The sequence below is a fragment of the Girardinichthys multiradiatus genome, chromosome 8 (assembly GCF_021462225.1).
Source record: "Girardinichthys multiradiatus isolate DD_20200921_A chromosome 8, DD_fGirMul_XY1, whole genome shotgun sequence".
NCBI lineage: Eukaryota > Metazoa > Chordata > Actinopteri > Cyprinodontiformes > Goodeidae > Girardinichthys > Girardinichthys multiradiatus.
This window is the reverse complement of record NC_061801.1, coordinates 28,667,219-28,683,352: the sequence shown is the minus strand read 5'-3', so window position 1 is coordinate 28,683,352 and position 16,134 is coordinate 28,667,219. Positions and strand designations below refer to the sequence as shown.

The 16,134-nt window shown below is 41.2% G+C and overlaps 1 protein-coding gene across 1 annotated transcript in view; it reads right to left on the bottom strand.

Annotated features, from left to right (window-relative positions):
- Positions 1 to 12,396: 12,396 nt before the first annotated feature.
- The window catches only part of si:dkey-1d7.3 (transmembrane protein 132D), a 45,077-nt gene continuing 41,339 nt past the window's right edge, over positions 12,397 to 16,134 (bottom strand). Inside the window, exon 10 of the mRNA XM_047373239.1 lies at positions 12,397 to 14,206. Coding sequence (XP_047229195.1) covers positions 12,755 to 14,206 — 1,452 coding nt within the window. The 3' untranslated portion in view covers positions 12,397 to 12,754. The remainder of the gene's footprint in view (positions 14,207 to 16,134) is intronic.

Sequence of the window (16,134 nt, the reverse complement as noted above, 5' to 3'; positions counted from 1 at the left end):
CAGTTGTTTATTCAAATTGGATAAAAAGTTTTTCTATCTAAGGAAACCCAGCAGATTGCATCGAGTCAGAGATTTGTAGCATTCACTCCTCCCGGATGAGCATGTAGAGACAGTGGACAGTCACTGGCGTTGACTTTGGAGCAATCCCTCATACTGAGCATGCATGTAGCGACAGTGGAGAGGAAAAACTCCCTTTTAACAGGAAGAAACCTCCAGCAGAACCAGGCTCAGTGTGAGCGGCCATCTGCCACGACCGACTGGGGGTTTGAGAGAACAGAGCAGAGATACAAAAGGAACACAGAAGCATTGATCCAGGAGTACTTTCTATGGGAAGGAAAAGTAAATGTTAATGGATGTAGCTCCTTTAGTCGTTTCACCTAGAAAGAAAGAACAGATAAATTTTGAGCCAGTTTTCAAGGATAGAGTCTGAAAGAGAGCACATATAATTAGTTACAGTAAAAGCTCAGTCAATTGCTTTATCTTGGAGAGAAAAAGGGTTAAACACTGAAAGACAGGGCCAAGTGGATCATCGGTAGAGGGTGAGCATTAAGTTGTTGCCAGCAGAAGCTTGAATGATGCCCCTCTCCAGAAAGGTATCACAGGTAGACACAGAGTCAGGCCAGGTGTAGCTTCTAGGAAGAGAAAAGAGAGAGAACATAAAGTTAAAAACTGAAATATCAGAAAATAATGCAGAATTGGAGAGTAATGTGAGAATGTAGCGAAGAGGGTGAAAGTGGTCATTATGTCCTCCAGCAGCCTAAGCCTATAGCAGCATAACTACAGAGATAGTTTCAGTTTCAGTTTATTTATTTATATAGCGCTTATTTACAACGTCGTCTTAAGGGGCCGCCGGGGAGGCCAGATCAAACCACCGAGTGCCAGAGCCTGGCCACCCCAGAACGGGCCACGTGTAGGGGCACTAAGTAAAATAATAAACTGATAAACTTTGTCCATCTAGAGCCCACTGATGGCCATTGTTATACTAAAAACCACAAGGATTGGTATATGTCTCTCTGTCAGACTGATTATAACCACTGGAAAAGAGAAGGGGTCATACAGGTAGCAGAAATGGAGGGTGTGTTTGCACCTCAACCACAACTGAGCCAGTTTAGGCTAAACCTGACTCCCCCTTACACCATCCAACAGGGATGGAGGAAGGGCTAAGGTCAAAAATAAGGAAGATAGCTCAGGATAACCTAAGCCACTCTAACTATAAGCTTTATCAAAAAGGAAAGTTTTAAGCCTAGCCTTAAAAGTAGACAAAACCGGGAGGACCAAAACCGGGAGTTGGTACCACAGGAGAGGAGCTCGATAACTAAAGGATATGCCTCCCATTCTGGCATTCGCTCCCATTCATCAAAACACCAAGGTTTTCTACTTTATTACCGGAGGTCAATTTAATGCCATCCAGGTTAAGTGATTGACTAAGCAGTTTCTTTTTTAAAGACTCCGGTCCAAAGACGACAACTTCTGTCTTGTCTGAATTTAGAAGCAAAAAATTTTAAGTCATCCAAGTTTTTAGGTCTTCAAGACATGCTTGTAGACTATCTAACTGGTTGGGTTCCTCAGGATTTATGGATAAGTAAAGCTGAGTATCATCAGCGTAACAGTGAAAATGTATCCTATGCTGCCTGATAATTTGACCTATTGGAAGCATATATATAGTAAAGAGAATTGGCCCAAATACTGAACCCTGTGGTACTCCACAATTAACCCTGGAGTTTAAAGATAATTTATCATTTGCATGAACAAACTGGAGTCTGTCAGACAAATAAGATTTAAACCAGCCTGGTGCTGTTCTCCTAATCCCTACAGCATATTCCAGCCTTTTTAAGAGAATATTATGGTCGACTGTATCAAATGCAGCACTGTGATCTAACAGGACAAGCACAGACAGAAGTCCATTATCTGAGGCCATAAGATAATGGATCATTATCATTAGTGACTTTCATCAGAGCTGTTTCAGTGCTTTAATGAGCTCTGTAGCCTGACTGAAACTCTTCAAACAAGTCATTACTGTGTAAGTGTTTACACATTTTATTAGCAACTATTTTCTCAAGAATTTTAGATAAGAATGGAAGATTGGATATAGGTCTGTAATTTTTCAAGTCATCTCGATCAAGCGAACGTTTCTTAAGTAAAGGTTTAATTACAGGTACCTTAAAAGCTTGCGGTACATATCAATTTACTAAGGATAGATTAATCATATCTAAAATAGGGGTGGTAATCAGAGGGATCACTTCCTTAAATAATTTGGTTGGGATTGGGTCTAACATACAAATTGAAGATTTAGATGAAGCTAATATTTCTGATAACTCAGGAAGCTCCACAGGATCAAAACAGTCCAAACAGATCAGGTTATGCAGTTATTTCTAATGTTGTCTCACTTGCTGTGGATGAAGTAATCATCTTCGGGAGTATGTCAAAGATTTTATTTTTAATAGAATCAATTTTATTTAAGAAGAATTCCATAAAGTCATGACTGCTGAGAGCTAAGGGAATGGATGGCTCAACAGAGGTATGACTCTGTGTACGTTTAACAACTGTATTAAAGAGAAACCTAGGATTATTCTTGTTCTCTTCTATTAAATATGAGAAATAAGCTGTTCTGGCTTGGCGAAGTGTCTTTTTATACAACAGTAGGCTATTATTCCAGATTAGGTAGGAATCCTCTAGGTGTGTAGAGCGCCATTTTCTCTCCAATTTTCTAACATTGTGCTTTAAAGTACGCAGATCTAAATGAATAATTACCTTCTTTTTTAAGGGGGCTGCATTGTCTAATGCACCACGCAATGATGAAGTAACACTATGAACAAGAGAATCAATTTGTGAAGGGGAAGAAACAAAATTATTGGCCTCCACTGTGTTTTTCTGTGATAATGAGGAAATTAAAAGTGGAACACATTCTTCAAAGGTTGTTACAGCATCGCCTGATAATGATCTACTATAATGAAATTTTCTTTCAGGTGTGGAGTACTTGGTTAAATTAAACTCAAAGGTTATTAAGAAATGGTCAGACAGGACAGGGTTATGAGAAAATATTGTTATGTCTTTACACTCAATGCCATATGTCAGCACAAGGTCCAGAGAATGAAGACAAAGGTGGGTAGGTTTGTTAATGTTTTGTGCAAAGCCAATTGAGTCTAAGATAGCATTAAACGCTCTATTTAGGCTATCACTTTCAGTGTCAACATGAATGTTAAAATCCCCCACTATAATAACCTTATCTGTATTTAACACTAAATCAGATAAAAGGTCTGAAAACTGATCTAAAAATTGAGAGTAAGGGCCTGGTGGACCGTACAAAACAACAAACAGAAGTGGTTTTAGTGCTTTGCAATTTGGATGAGGAAAACTAAGGATTAAATATTCAAAAGAGTTGTAGCTATTGATTGCTCTGGGACTAATCAATAAATCGGACTGAAAGATGGTTGCTACTCCTCCTCCTCGCCCAGTATTTCGAGGAATGTGAAAATTTAAATAATTAGTAGGAGTTGACTCATTTATAGTAACATAATCCTCTTGCTGCAGCCAGGTTTCTGTGAGGCAAAATAAATCAATCTGATTGTCAGAAATCAGGTCACTAACTAGCAAAGTCTTTGAAGAGAGAGATCTTATGTTCAGTAGGCCACATTTAATTGTTTTATTTTTCTTTTTAGTCTGAGTTGTGTTTATTTTTATGAGATTTTCCTGATTTCCTCCTTTTAGATAATTTTTTAATCTATTCAATTTTGGTCAAGACACTGTCTTAATAGGGTAACGGGTGGGTAGCGGTACAGAAGCTGCAGAGAGGAGTGTTAAACTACGATCCTGCTTCCTGGTCTGAACCCTGGGCTGTCAGAGGTTTGGAGAACTAATGAATTTGGCCAGATTCCTAGAAAGAAGAGCTGCTCCATCCAAAGTGGGATGGATGCCGTCTCTCCGGATCAGACCAGGTTTTCCCCAAAATGTTCGCCAATTATCAATGTAACCCATATTGTTTTCTGGACACCACCTAGACAGCCAGCGGTTGAATGACAGCATGCGACTAAACATGTCGTCACTGGTCAGATCGGGGAGGGGACCAGAGAAAATTACGGAGTCCGACATTGTTTTGCCAAATTTACACACCGAAGCAACACTAACTTTAGTGTCCTCCGATTGACGTAACCGGGTGTCAATACCGCCAGCGTGAATAACAATCTTACTGTATTTACGCTTATCCTTAGCCAGCAGTTTCAGGTAGGATTTGATGTCGCCCGTTCTGGCCCCTGGCAGACATTTAACTATGGTCGCTGATGTCTCTAGTGCCACGTTTCTGACTATGGAGCTGCCAATTACCAGAGTTGGCTTCTCAGCGGGTGTGTCGCTGAGCGGGGAAAATCTGTTAGAAACGCAGACAGGTTGGTGGTGACCTGTGGGCTGGGATCTAGGACTATGCTATCTACGTACCGTCACCCAGCCGGCCTGAGGCCCCAGCTGCACGGGCTCTGCTGGAGGACTGCTACGGGGAGCTACCCTCGGTGGCTCCGCGCTGGCTAAGGGGCCTCGGCTATCTGCTGGTTTTTCAACAGCGCGGAGCCGGGCCTCCAATTCCGACACCCTCGCCTCCAAAGCTACAAAAATACTACATTTATTAAGTAAGATGACTGATAATGACAATGCAGATGACTTGCCATTTTTCTGAGATAAGAGAATATCTGTATGAACCAGATTAAATGGATAAACAACTGCCAGTTATAGAGAAAACAGAGAGGGAAAAGATGATGGAAGTACTCCAGAGAGAACTCCAGAGAGAACTTAATCTACATGGTGCTGCACATGTGATAACTATTTTCCAATACCATTAGTCCCGACTATTATTGCTGCCATGATTGAAACTTGGCAAAGACACTAGTTCAGTCTATCCAGCAGGGACACCAGAGTTTTACAGCAAGGCTGCATCACCCAGTATGCAAAGTATCCTGTTTTGAGTATGGATATGATTACAAAATGTCTGTTTTTTTCCAAATATAAATAGCAAAAAATACATGGCACTCATGGAGAGCAAACTTTCACTGGTTCTCCAGTCTAAGGGGAGAATTCATGAAGCAGATCCTCTCCTCTATTTCGACTGTTTTTACATGATATGTCTCTTATTTCTGTATTCTGGATTAATGAAGGACACTGCACAAAATACAGGGAGACACAAACATGCCAGTCCAGCAGATAAGAGCAATTAGCACCTTTCTTTGCAGATACAGAAGTGATCAAAGACAAAGTGAAAATGTTTTTGCATTTCATGTGTGCTTTCTGGTTTCCAAGCACATGTTGAACCGCATATCCAACATGCGCAAAAAGAAAAAAAAATAGACTTTAGGAAAGCGTGACCTTGTCTCTTATGGCCCACATTAACGGACCTCTGCCGCTGAGACACTTCACTAATGCACAGTAATCCTCAACAAAATGACCCCAATCCTTTAAATCTGTCAACAGGGAAGCTGATGCTCCAGATTAGAGATCCAGCTGCAATGATACCAGGGGACTCTACTCCTTTCTTGTCCAGATAGCCACACATTATTTATAGTTTAAATTCCTTATTATATGTAAAGCTCTCCTAGGGGCTAGCATTAGGTCTAAATGCAGTGCAGCTGAATGTGATTAAATTGTGTAACATTATTAATACTGCATGAGCCAACACTCAAGAAAATCCATTCTTCTGAGTGAAAGTTTTCTCAGTGTGATGAAATTAGGTCTTCTCTAGAAAATAAAGCCAACAAAAAAGGCAAAATAAAATATATTGAATGATTGTTTTTTTTTCCAACAAAATTTCCATTTAATAACCTCAATAATTCTGCATCTGAAATTCAACGAGTTTAAACATTGCTGCAACAAGGGTTAACACTGACTCCCTTCCCATCTACTGATCTACTGGGTGGGTTTATTTAGTTTGTCCACTGTCTATGGAAAAGCATACTAATAGCAAAAGGGAAATTAACCAAAACAGTCAGGTTCATTGAGAATTTGGTAAGATAATATTAAAATCTTTATCATCATTCTAAAGCCGTTGGCAGCTGTTTGTAGAGAATGATGTGTGTGCTGTCACATCGACAGAAACAAATTCATGTTGTGCATAGCATCAGATTATCTGGTCACCTTTAAGCTGCCGACAGTGTTTATTCATCACAGCCTGTAGAATGTAATTTTGAGCTGTGCTCACCTTGTAGACACAGGAAAAAGTGGAGATGGAAAGAAAAATGAGCCACATGTAGGCCTTCATCCTTGATAAAATGCATTTGATTCTTTGGGGATGGCTTCAGGATACAAGAACTAATGGACAATTTATGTCTTTCTGTGTTTTTTTACAGTGTGGCAGCACTGAATACTAACACTGGCAGGCACATTCAACACAGTGGCATTTTGGAGAATGATGACATCAGACCTAAATCACATTCAGGAGTGATTAAACATAATTAAATCCCACTGATTCCTGGCAAAGCTTCAGACATTTAATCCAAACAACTGACTGTGTTTTGCTTGGAATTGCTGCATGATGTGGAAAACAATGATTCAATAAAGCTTCAAATAAGATATAAGACATGGATGTAATGTTTTATTATTTGAATTTTATCAGGAAATGCACATCACGTATTGTTTAAAAACAGGAAAATAAAAAGGCATCATATTTTTTTGTATTTTATTTTATTTTATTTTATTTTATTGAGAACCCCATCAGCTCCTGACTAGATACAGGAGCTATTCTGCCTGGGATCTCCAGGCAGAATAGCCCACACATGTAAAACATAAAAAATCCCATGTGAAAAATATTTCAGATGAATATGTATTACACTGTTTGACCATTTTTTCCCCTTATTTTGTTTTTCCCTACATATTGTACCAGCACCTCTGAAGGACAGACCTGCGGCCTTAACTACCTGTGTATAAAATGTTCTGAAACATTACCTATCTCACACTCTTCCCAGACAACATCAATATAGTTTGTATTAGTTTCTGGTGAAGATTGATGATAGATTGTTTTGAGTAAAATAACAATTGTACATTCTCTGACAAATTACAGGTTTTGTTGGCAGAAAAACGGTATTTACAAGAAGGAAAGCCTCTCATACTGCATCCAGTCTAATGACTAATAAAGACTAGAACTGCTCCTACAGAAACAACAGATTTGTATAAAAGTAAATAAAGTTCAATGTCTCTTTTTTCTTTTTTTAACCAAGAAAAGTATAAAGATGTAAAATACCATAAGATACATATCTATATTAACATGACAGATTTATTTAACCCTAAATAAGGTTTTATTTTTTGGTGCTTTGTTTGCAATTCTGCATTAAGAATATATCTTTTTAAACATAAAATATTCTTTAAATAATGTATTCATATAAATCCATTAAAGTTATTTACCTTGTTTTATTTTTCTATGTTTTAAACATTCCTTGTCAGAATATGCAACTAATTTGGAAATACAGCTCTTTGCAAAAGTATTCATACCTCTAGGACACATTTTTCATGTTACAACCACAAACATTAGTGTGTTTCATTGGGATTTTATGTGAAAGACCAAGACAGAGTACTGCATAATCATGAAGGGTAAGGGAGAGGACCCATGGTTTTCAAAATGGCTTACAAATAAAAAACAATCTGAAACTGTGACATTCCTGCAAACGACTTGAGACTGCAGGTTTACAAGCCTGAACACACAGCCAGAGCCACAATAGAATGGTTCAGATCAAAGCTTATTCATGTGTTAGAATAGCCCAATCAAATTCCAGATCCAAATCTAATTATTAAAGACTTGGAAATTTATGTTCACAGATGCTCTCCATCTAACCTGAGCATGAAATATTTTGCAAAAAAGAATGGGTACAAATGTTAGACTCTAGATGTGCAAAGTTGGTAGACATACCCTAGGGACTTGCAGCTGTAATCACAGCAAAAGGGAGTTCAACAAAACTTTGACTCACAAAAGCTGAACACAAATTCACACCACACTTTTTAGAACTTCATGTGTAAAACAAATACTGGCAAGATGGCGCCGACAATGGCAGCCTTGGAGCTTCACTCTCTCTTTCTTTGTGTATTTTGTCTGTTTTTATGTTTTTTGAGCCACAGTGCTGCGGTCTCGGGCCACAATTCTGTGGTCTCATTCAGTAGAGGAACTTCTCAACATCAAAGAGTCCTCTCTTGGGATTTTTTTACCATCATTCATCGATCCGAGCTTCACTGAGCTTCTGGCGAGCTGAGCCGCGGCACTCTATGGGATACTGCGCCGAAAGCGTCGGAGGGGAAAACATGCTGGTGCGCCGGTAAAGCTCCGCCAAAGAGGACTTCGTACACCACTGCCTTCAATCCATCTGGTAAATGTTCACTCCCTAAGTAACAAGATGGACGAGCTGCTTCTTCTCACCTGTAAAAACACGGACCTCCGCGGATCAGCGGTTCTCTGCTTTACCGAGACATGACTGACTGAAAACATCCCGGACCACGCACTGCCGATGCCGGGCTTCCAGCTGTTCAGAGCGGATCGCAGCGCAGAGCTATCGGGGAAGAAGCGAGGACGTGGAATCTGCTTTAATGAAGGTTGGTGCAGAGACATAAAAGCGCTGGGGAAAACATGTAGTCCTGATCTAGAGTCATTTTCCATAAACTGTAAACCGTTTTATTCACCGAGAGTTTTCCTCATTTATAATAATTGGCTCATATTTTCCACCGCATGGCTCCACTTCTGCCGCTGAAAAACATCTCGCTGAGCTGATTACAGACGTGGAGAAAAAATACGCGAACTCTTTCATCATAATACTGGGAGATTTTAACAGAGCAAACCTCTCCCATGAACTCCCCAAATACAGACAGCATATTAAGTGTCCCACCAGAGACAAAAACACACTGGACCATTGTTACACAGCTTTAAAGGACTCATATCATGCTGTTACCAGGGCTGCTCTGGGTTTTTCGGATCATTCTCTTATCCACCTCATCCCAACCTACAGGCAGAAATTAAGAGCTTCCAAACCCGCGGTTCACACTGTTAAGAAGTGGACTGAAGAATCAAAGCAGACGCTACAGGCCTGCTTTGAATGCACAGACTGGACTGTTTTTGAAACTTCAGTCACTGACCTAAACCAACTAACTGATGTGGTAACATCATACATCAGTTTCTGTGAGGACATGTGTGTGCAGACCAAGACCTTCTGCACCTTTTGGAATAACAAGCCATGATTTACTCCACATCTCAGGAACCTGCGCAGGGATAAGGAAGAAGCTCACAGCAGAGGAGATTGGGCGCAGTACAGGCAGGCCAGGAACAAACTAACAAAGGAGATCAAAGCTACAGTGAGAAGCTAAAGAACAGCCTTTCTACTGGTGATGCTTCGGCTGTATGGACTGGTCTGAGAAACCTGACTGCCTATAGGAGCCCCCCCACCCATCCTGAACAGAATCCTCGCCTGGCTAACCATCTGAATGGCTTCTACTGCAGACATGACAGGAAGCCGTTCACACCTCAAACCATCTCCTCCACATCCCATTCAGGAACAAATTCTTCCCATAAAGCAACCAACCCCCTACCTTCAAATCCTCTGCCTGCACTAAAGATCTCTGAGGAAGATGTAAATAGGCTCTTTCAGCGCATGAAAACAAAAAACCTGGAAGACCTGATAACGTCTCCCCATCATGCCGGAAAGCCTGTGCAAATCACCTCGCCCCGATCTTCACCCAAATCTTCAACAAGTCACTGGGGACGTGTGAGGTCTCCGCCTGCTTCAAACGATCCACCATCATCCCAGTGCCCAAGAAACCCACCATCCTAGGATTAAATGACTACAGGCCTGTAGCCTTGACGTCTGTGGTCATGAAATTCTTTGAGCGGCTGGTGTTGAAGTACCTGAAAGACATCACAGACCCCCTGCTGGACCCCCTGCAGTTTGCTTACCGAGCAAACAGGTTGGCAGATGATGCTGTCAATTTAGGTCTACACTTCATCCTGCAACGCCTCGACCGTCCAGGGACGTACGCCAGGATCCTGTTTGTAGACTTCAGCTCGGCCTTCAACACCATCATACCAGACATCCTCCACCAGAAGCTCACCTAGCTCAACGTCCCAGCCTCCACCTGTCAGTGGATCAACAGCTTCCTGACGGACCGAAAGCAGCAGGTGAGACTGGGGAGCATCTTCTCCCGATCCAGGTCAATAAGTACTGGTGCCCCCAAGGGGTGTGTTCTATCCCCACTCCTCTTCTCCCTGTACACAAATGACTGCACCTCAGCGGACTCATCGGTGAAACTCCTGGTACACTGGTGTTGTCAGAACTACCTTGAACTCAACCCACTCAAGACTGTGGAAATGGTGGTGGACTTTCGAAGAACACCACCCCCATACGCCCCCTCACCATCCTCAACAACACCGTGTCAACTGTGGACCACTTCAGGTTCCTAGAAACCACGATCTCTGAGGACCTGAGATGGTCCTCACACATAGACACTGTTCGGAAGAAGGCCCAGCAGAGATTGTACTTCCTGAGACAACTCAAGAAGTACAACCTTCCACAGGAGCTGCTGATCATCTTCTACACTGCCATCCACGACTTATACAGGTCTAGGGTCAGGAAAAGAGCTGCTAAAATCTCTGCAGACCCCACACACCCTGCACATAAACTTTTTAGAGTTTTACCTTCAGGCCGTTGCTACAGAGCACTGTTTACTAAAACCAGCCGCCACAGAGACAGTTTCTTTCCCCAGGCTGTTTCTCTGATGAACATTGAATAGAGTACCAAACAACTGCATACTGAAGGTGCAAATGCACCTTTGTATACAGGTCCTTCTCAAAATATTAGCATATTGTGATAAAGTTCATTATTTTCCATAATGTCATGATGAAAATTTAACATTCATATATTTTAGATTCATTGCACATTAACTGAAATATTTCAGGTCTTTTATTGTCTTAATACGGATTATTTTGGCATACAGCTCATGAAAACCCAAAATTCCTATCTCACAAAATTAGCATATTTCATCCGACCAATAAAAGAAAAGTGTTTTTAATACAAAAAATGTCAACCTTCAAATAATCATGTACAGTTATGCACTCAATACTTGGTCGGGAATCCTTTTGCAGAAATGACTGCTTCAATGCGGCGTGGCATGGAGGCAATCAGCCTGTGGCACTGCTGAGGTCTTATGGAGGCCCAGGATGCTTCGATAGCAGCCTTTAGCTCATCCAGAGTGTTGGGTCTTGAGTCTCTCAACGTTCTCTTCACAATATCCCACAGATTCTCTATGGGGTTCAGGTCAGGAGAGTTGGCAGGCCAATTGAGCACAGTGATACCATGGTCAGTAAACCATTTACCAGTGGTTTTGGCACTGTGAGCAGGTGCCAGGTCGTGCTGAAAAATGAAATCTTCATCTCCATAAAGCTTTTCAGCAGATGGAAGCATGAAGTGCTCCAAAATCTCCTGATAGCTAGCTGCATTGACCCTGCCCTTGATAAAACACAGTGGACCAACACCAGCAGCTGACACGGCACCCCAGACCATCACTGACTGTGGGTACTTGACACTGGACTTCGGGCATTTTGGCATTTCCTTCTCCCCAGTCTTCCTCCAGACTCTGGCACCTTGATTTCCGAATGACATGCAGAATTTGCTTTCATCTGAAAAAAGTACTTTGGACCACTGAGCAACAGTCCAGTGCTGCTTCTCTGTAGCCCAGGTCAGGCGCTTCTGCCGCTGTTTCTGGTTCAAAAGTGGCTTGACCTGGGGAATGCGGCACCTGTAGCCCATTTCCTGCACACGCCTGTGCACGGTGGCTCTGGATGTTTCTACTCCACACTCAGTCCACTGCTTCCTCAGGTCCCCCAAGGTCTGGAATCGGCCCTTCTCCACAATCTTCCTCAGGGTCCGGTCACCTCTTCTCGTTGTGCAGCGTTTTCTGCCACACTTTTTCCTTCCCACAGACTTCCCACTGAGGTGCCTTGATACAGCACTCTGGGAACAGCCTATTCGTTCAGAAATTTTTTCTGTGTCTTACCCTCTTGCTTGAGGGTGTCAATAGTGGCCTTCTGGACAGCAGTCAGGTCGGCAGTCTTACCCATGATTGGGGTTTTGAGTGATGAACCAGGCTGGGACCTTTAAAGGCCTCAGGAATCTTTTGCAGGTGTTTAGAGTTAACTCGTTGATTCAGATGATTAGGTTCATAGCTCGTTTTAATGATATGCTAATTTTGTGAGATAGGAATTTTGGGTTTTCATGAGCTATGTGCCAAAATCATCCGTATTAAGACAATAAAAGACCTGAAATATTTCAGTTAGTGTGCAATGAATCTAAAATATATGAATGTTAAATTTTCATCATTACATTATGGAAAATAATGAACTTTATCACAATATGCTAATATTTTGAGAAGGACCTGTATATGTATATTTAAGGATATAAAGATATATGCATAAATATATCTTATAATTCATTAAACAACCCCCGCCCAAAATAAACAAAAAAAACCCAGAGAGCTAAGTGTACCGTAGTCAAATTCCTTGTTTGTATGTATGAACTTGGCAATAAAGCTGATTCTGATTCTGATATAGAAAACATGGACACTTCCCCATATACTTCACAATTATGAACTACTTTGTATAGATTTTTATGTGGAAACTAAAAACATATATTTGTGAGATTATGATTGTAATGTGACCAAATGTGGAAAGATCAAGAGGTATGAATATATTTAAAAGGCATGATATTCCTCCTGACTACTTATGCAAACATATATGGCCCCATCAGTAAACTCACTGGGGCTCTCCTAATGGTGTGACAACAGGCCAAGGCATGTCAGGTAAAGGTGTCTGGGGCTGAGCAGGGGGCAGCTGCGTTTTCTGGTTAGCCCAGTTTAAGTCCACACCATTCTTCTTCAGTGCAGCCAAGTGCTTGATGTCAAGTGTGGTGAAGGTAGTGAACTGGACTTGATTTCTCTTGCTGGTGGGAGAATGCAGAGGCTCGCTGCGGTGTGGTCTTGCTAGCAAAGTGGCTGACCGGTTTGCCATGGGGTCGATGGCCTTTGCTTGAAACTGGTGTTGCTGGGAACTGCTCCTGCAGCGCCCCAGTGTAGCGGTTCTCTCTGGGGCAGCAGGGGCACTCACTGTTGGCAAAGACCCTTGCAGGTCACTGGGATTCATTGAATCTATTGAATGATGGGACTCTAGAGGACAGTGAGGCTCGCGTTTTATGGTTGAAGCTTGAGCCGGGGCCGGTGGAGCACCAGGTGGAGGGGTGCTGTGACTGTTTCCCCCCATCCACACCCAGTCATGCTTGTGATCCTTCAGGTCTGCAGTGGGAGCTGGGCCTGTCTGTATTGGGGTCTTCTGTTTCTGAAAACACAGCTTATATGAAGCACAGTTGAGCAAAAATACCATGATAGCGATACAGGAAACCCCGATTAAGGAATACATGCCAATTTCCAAGTCGGACAGGGCTTTGAAAGTCCTGATGAGGTCGCTCTCAATTACTTTAGGTGTTTTAGTTTTGGGGGGCTCTTTCTCAGGTTTGTCACCTATAGGAATGTCATTGTTAGAGGATGAATTAGAGTTGTCAAGCATGTTCCCATATCTTTTCTTCTTCCCATCTCCTTTACTGACAAACCCCACTGTTGGTTTGGCAGTGTTCAGCTGTGCATCAGACCGTAATTTCTTTATAGTTGTTGAAGTGGCCATGCTAATGACACTAGATACAGTACCTCCTGTAGGTTTGGTTCTTCCAACCCATACTGCTGATGTTTGCACATATCTGTTGGGAAGCGTAGTTGTGATGGTGCTTTCTGCTACAATAGACTGCTCGTTGGTTGTTGTATCAATGACTGGTCTTTTATCCATCACTGTGAATAAGTTTTGCGATGTCACTGCTGTTTTTACTTCACCCACCGCTTCCACATTTTTGCTTGCTCCTCCTGCTACACCTCTGCTGCTCCGGAAATTAGTCTTGAGAATCCCTGCACCCACAGCTAGCTTGCTCTTCCTCTTGGACTTCTGGCATTCTTCACAGATCCTCAGCTCCACCTTTACCTGCCTACCACGGCCTTCACCTTCACCTTGTGCGACCACGAATGTGGACAGCGAGGTACGCCGCACAGTGGCCACCCTCTCGTCATTGGTGGAGACTGTGAGAGAGTAGACACCACGGTCAAAAAGCTCCAGTGGAGCAACCGCCCCATCACTAAATTGAACCCAGCAGCTGACCACTGCTTCCTGTAATAAAACAGAGACACAGAGAGAGAAAAAAGTACAAATTGAGCCATGAAGAGTTCATGAGTATGTAAGGCAGGAAACAGAAAGTGATAATAATAATGTTGAACTCAACACCTGTTAATGTAAATATCCCATACTTTTAAACATTCAGCTTAGCCCTTAATATTCAGGTTAAAAAAGTAAATACTAAAGATTACAGTAAATGTATGACAGATATTTCTACAGTGGGTAGACGAAATGAAAAACTAAAATTGAAAGGAATTAAGAAAAAGATCTGGGACAAGAACCAAGGAAAGAAAGAACACAAAATACACAATAGAAGGACAAAGTAAGGGTTGTAGGGCACAAGGGATAATGGAAGGGAGGAAGAGGGAGGTAGGACATAAGGAAGGAATGAAAGGGAAGGATGAAAATAGAGAAGGAAAGAAATGTTTAGGCACAATGACAAAAATAATGGAGGAAGGCAGGATATATGGAGGAAAGGAAAGGAGGAACAAAAGACACCAGGAAAGAAGGAAAGGAAGGAAAGCATGTCAGATGGACACAAGGAAGGAATAGAGTGAAGGCAAGGTGAACATTTTTAACAAGGAATTAGGGAATAAGAAGTATTTTTCCATGCTTTCATTGTGTATTTGGACACTTACTCAGACCTGGAAAAAACTGAAATTATATTTAATACTTTTTCAAACTTCATAGGAACCCTGTAAACTGGCTTTATTAATTTCTTAAAAACATGGAATTAAAAGAAACATGTATAACTAGGGATTTTAGTTTAACTATGAATTATAATTCATACAAACGTATGGCAGATGTCATGACCAAAAAGGTTGCATTAAGGGTCACATTAAGAACAGAATTTGCCATTCGAATGACATTACAACAAAATGACCCATTTTCTGTAGCTTCTGTGAGCTACTGGGTCACCACAAACCTAACCTAAATTTTAGATCTGAATACATTGTGAATCGCCCTGAGCATAACAGCTTCCTATAACAGACACAATTGGCTGATCATCCACAGTGGCAGGTTTATTGACTGGGACAAAGCAGCAGTAACAGTGCACTGAATGTAAAAGAGAAAATGCCAGTGACAGGGAGCAGGTTTAAAATGGGCAGACTGCCACGGCTAAATGTGTAAGTGAGTTTTTAACATGATCATCTGTCTGCCTCATCCTCGTCTCTCACAGAGCTCTGCAGCTGTTGATGAGGGTTCAGTCTAAGAACACATTCACATTTAAAGAAATAAAAAGGAAGCACAACAGTTATTATACCCTGACTGTATGTGTTGTTTAAATTATGTTCCTTTTTTGTAGAGTTTAATATTTATATTAATTTAGATAATTATGAACATGCAAGATTCATTAATAACCCAGATTTTTATATGATTAAAAAGCTGTTCAAGTCATTATGTTTTTGCTTCCATTGTTTTTTTGTGAATTTTTACATGTTATTTTAGTTAATTTTGTATGCTCTGGAGCAAAACATCGAGTGGTTCATTTCTCTGATTCACAGATCAGAGCATAGATGTATATATGTTACAAAAAAGCATTGACTGAAACCACCTGTCTTTGATAGGTTCATCTGCAGTGCTTCTCCCTAACTTTGACAGGAAATCAAGTAATTATTACACTTCTTTTCACAATGGCTCTAATTTTGCTCCCCTGCTTTTATTTAATATGTGCTTAAAGTTTTTATGATGGAAAGAAACTGAGAATTAGAGATTTATTATAAAGGTCTATTGATGGTTTGGGCACACATTCATTTGCTGTTTTTTGCATGTCTTGCATTGAATATCAATGCCATGTATCACATTTGGAATTAATATTGGCAAAAGTCATATATGGCTCGATATCCAGTAAAAAAAAAAAAATCCATCTCTAATTCTTAGATTTTCCGCAGATACCTCTGTATGGCCATTAAAATATATTT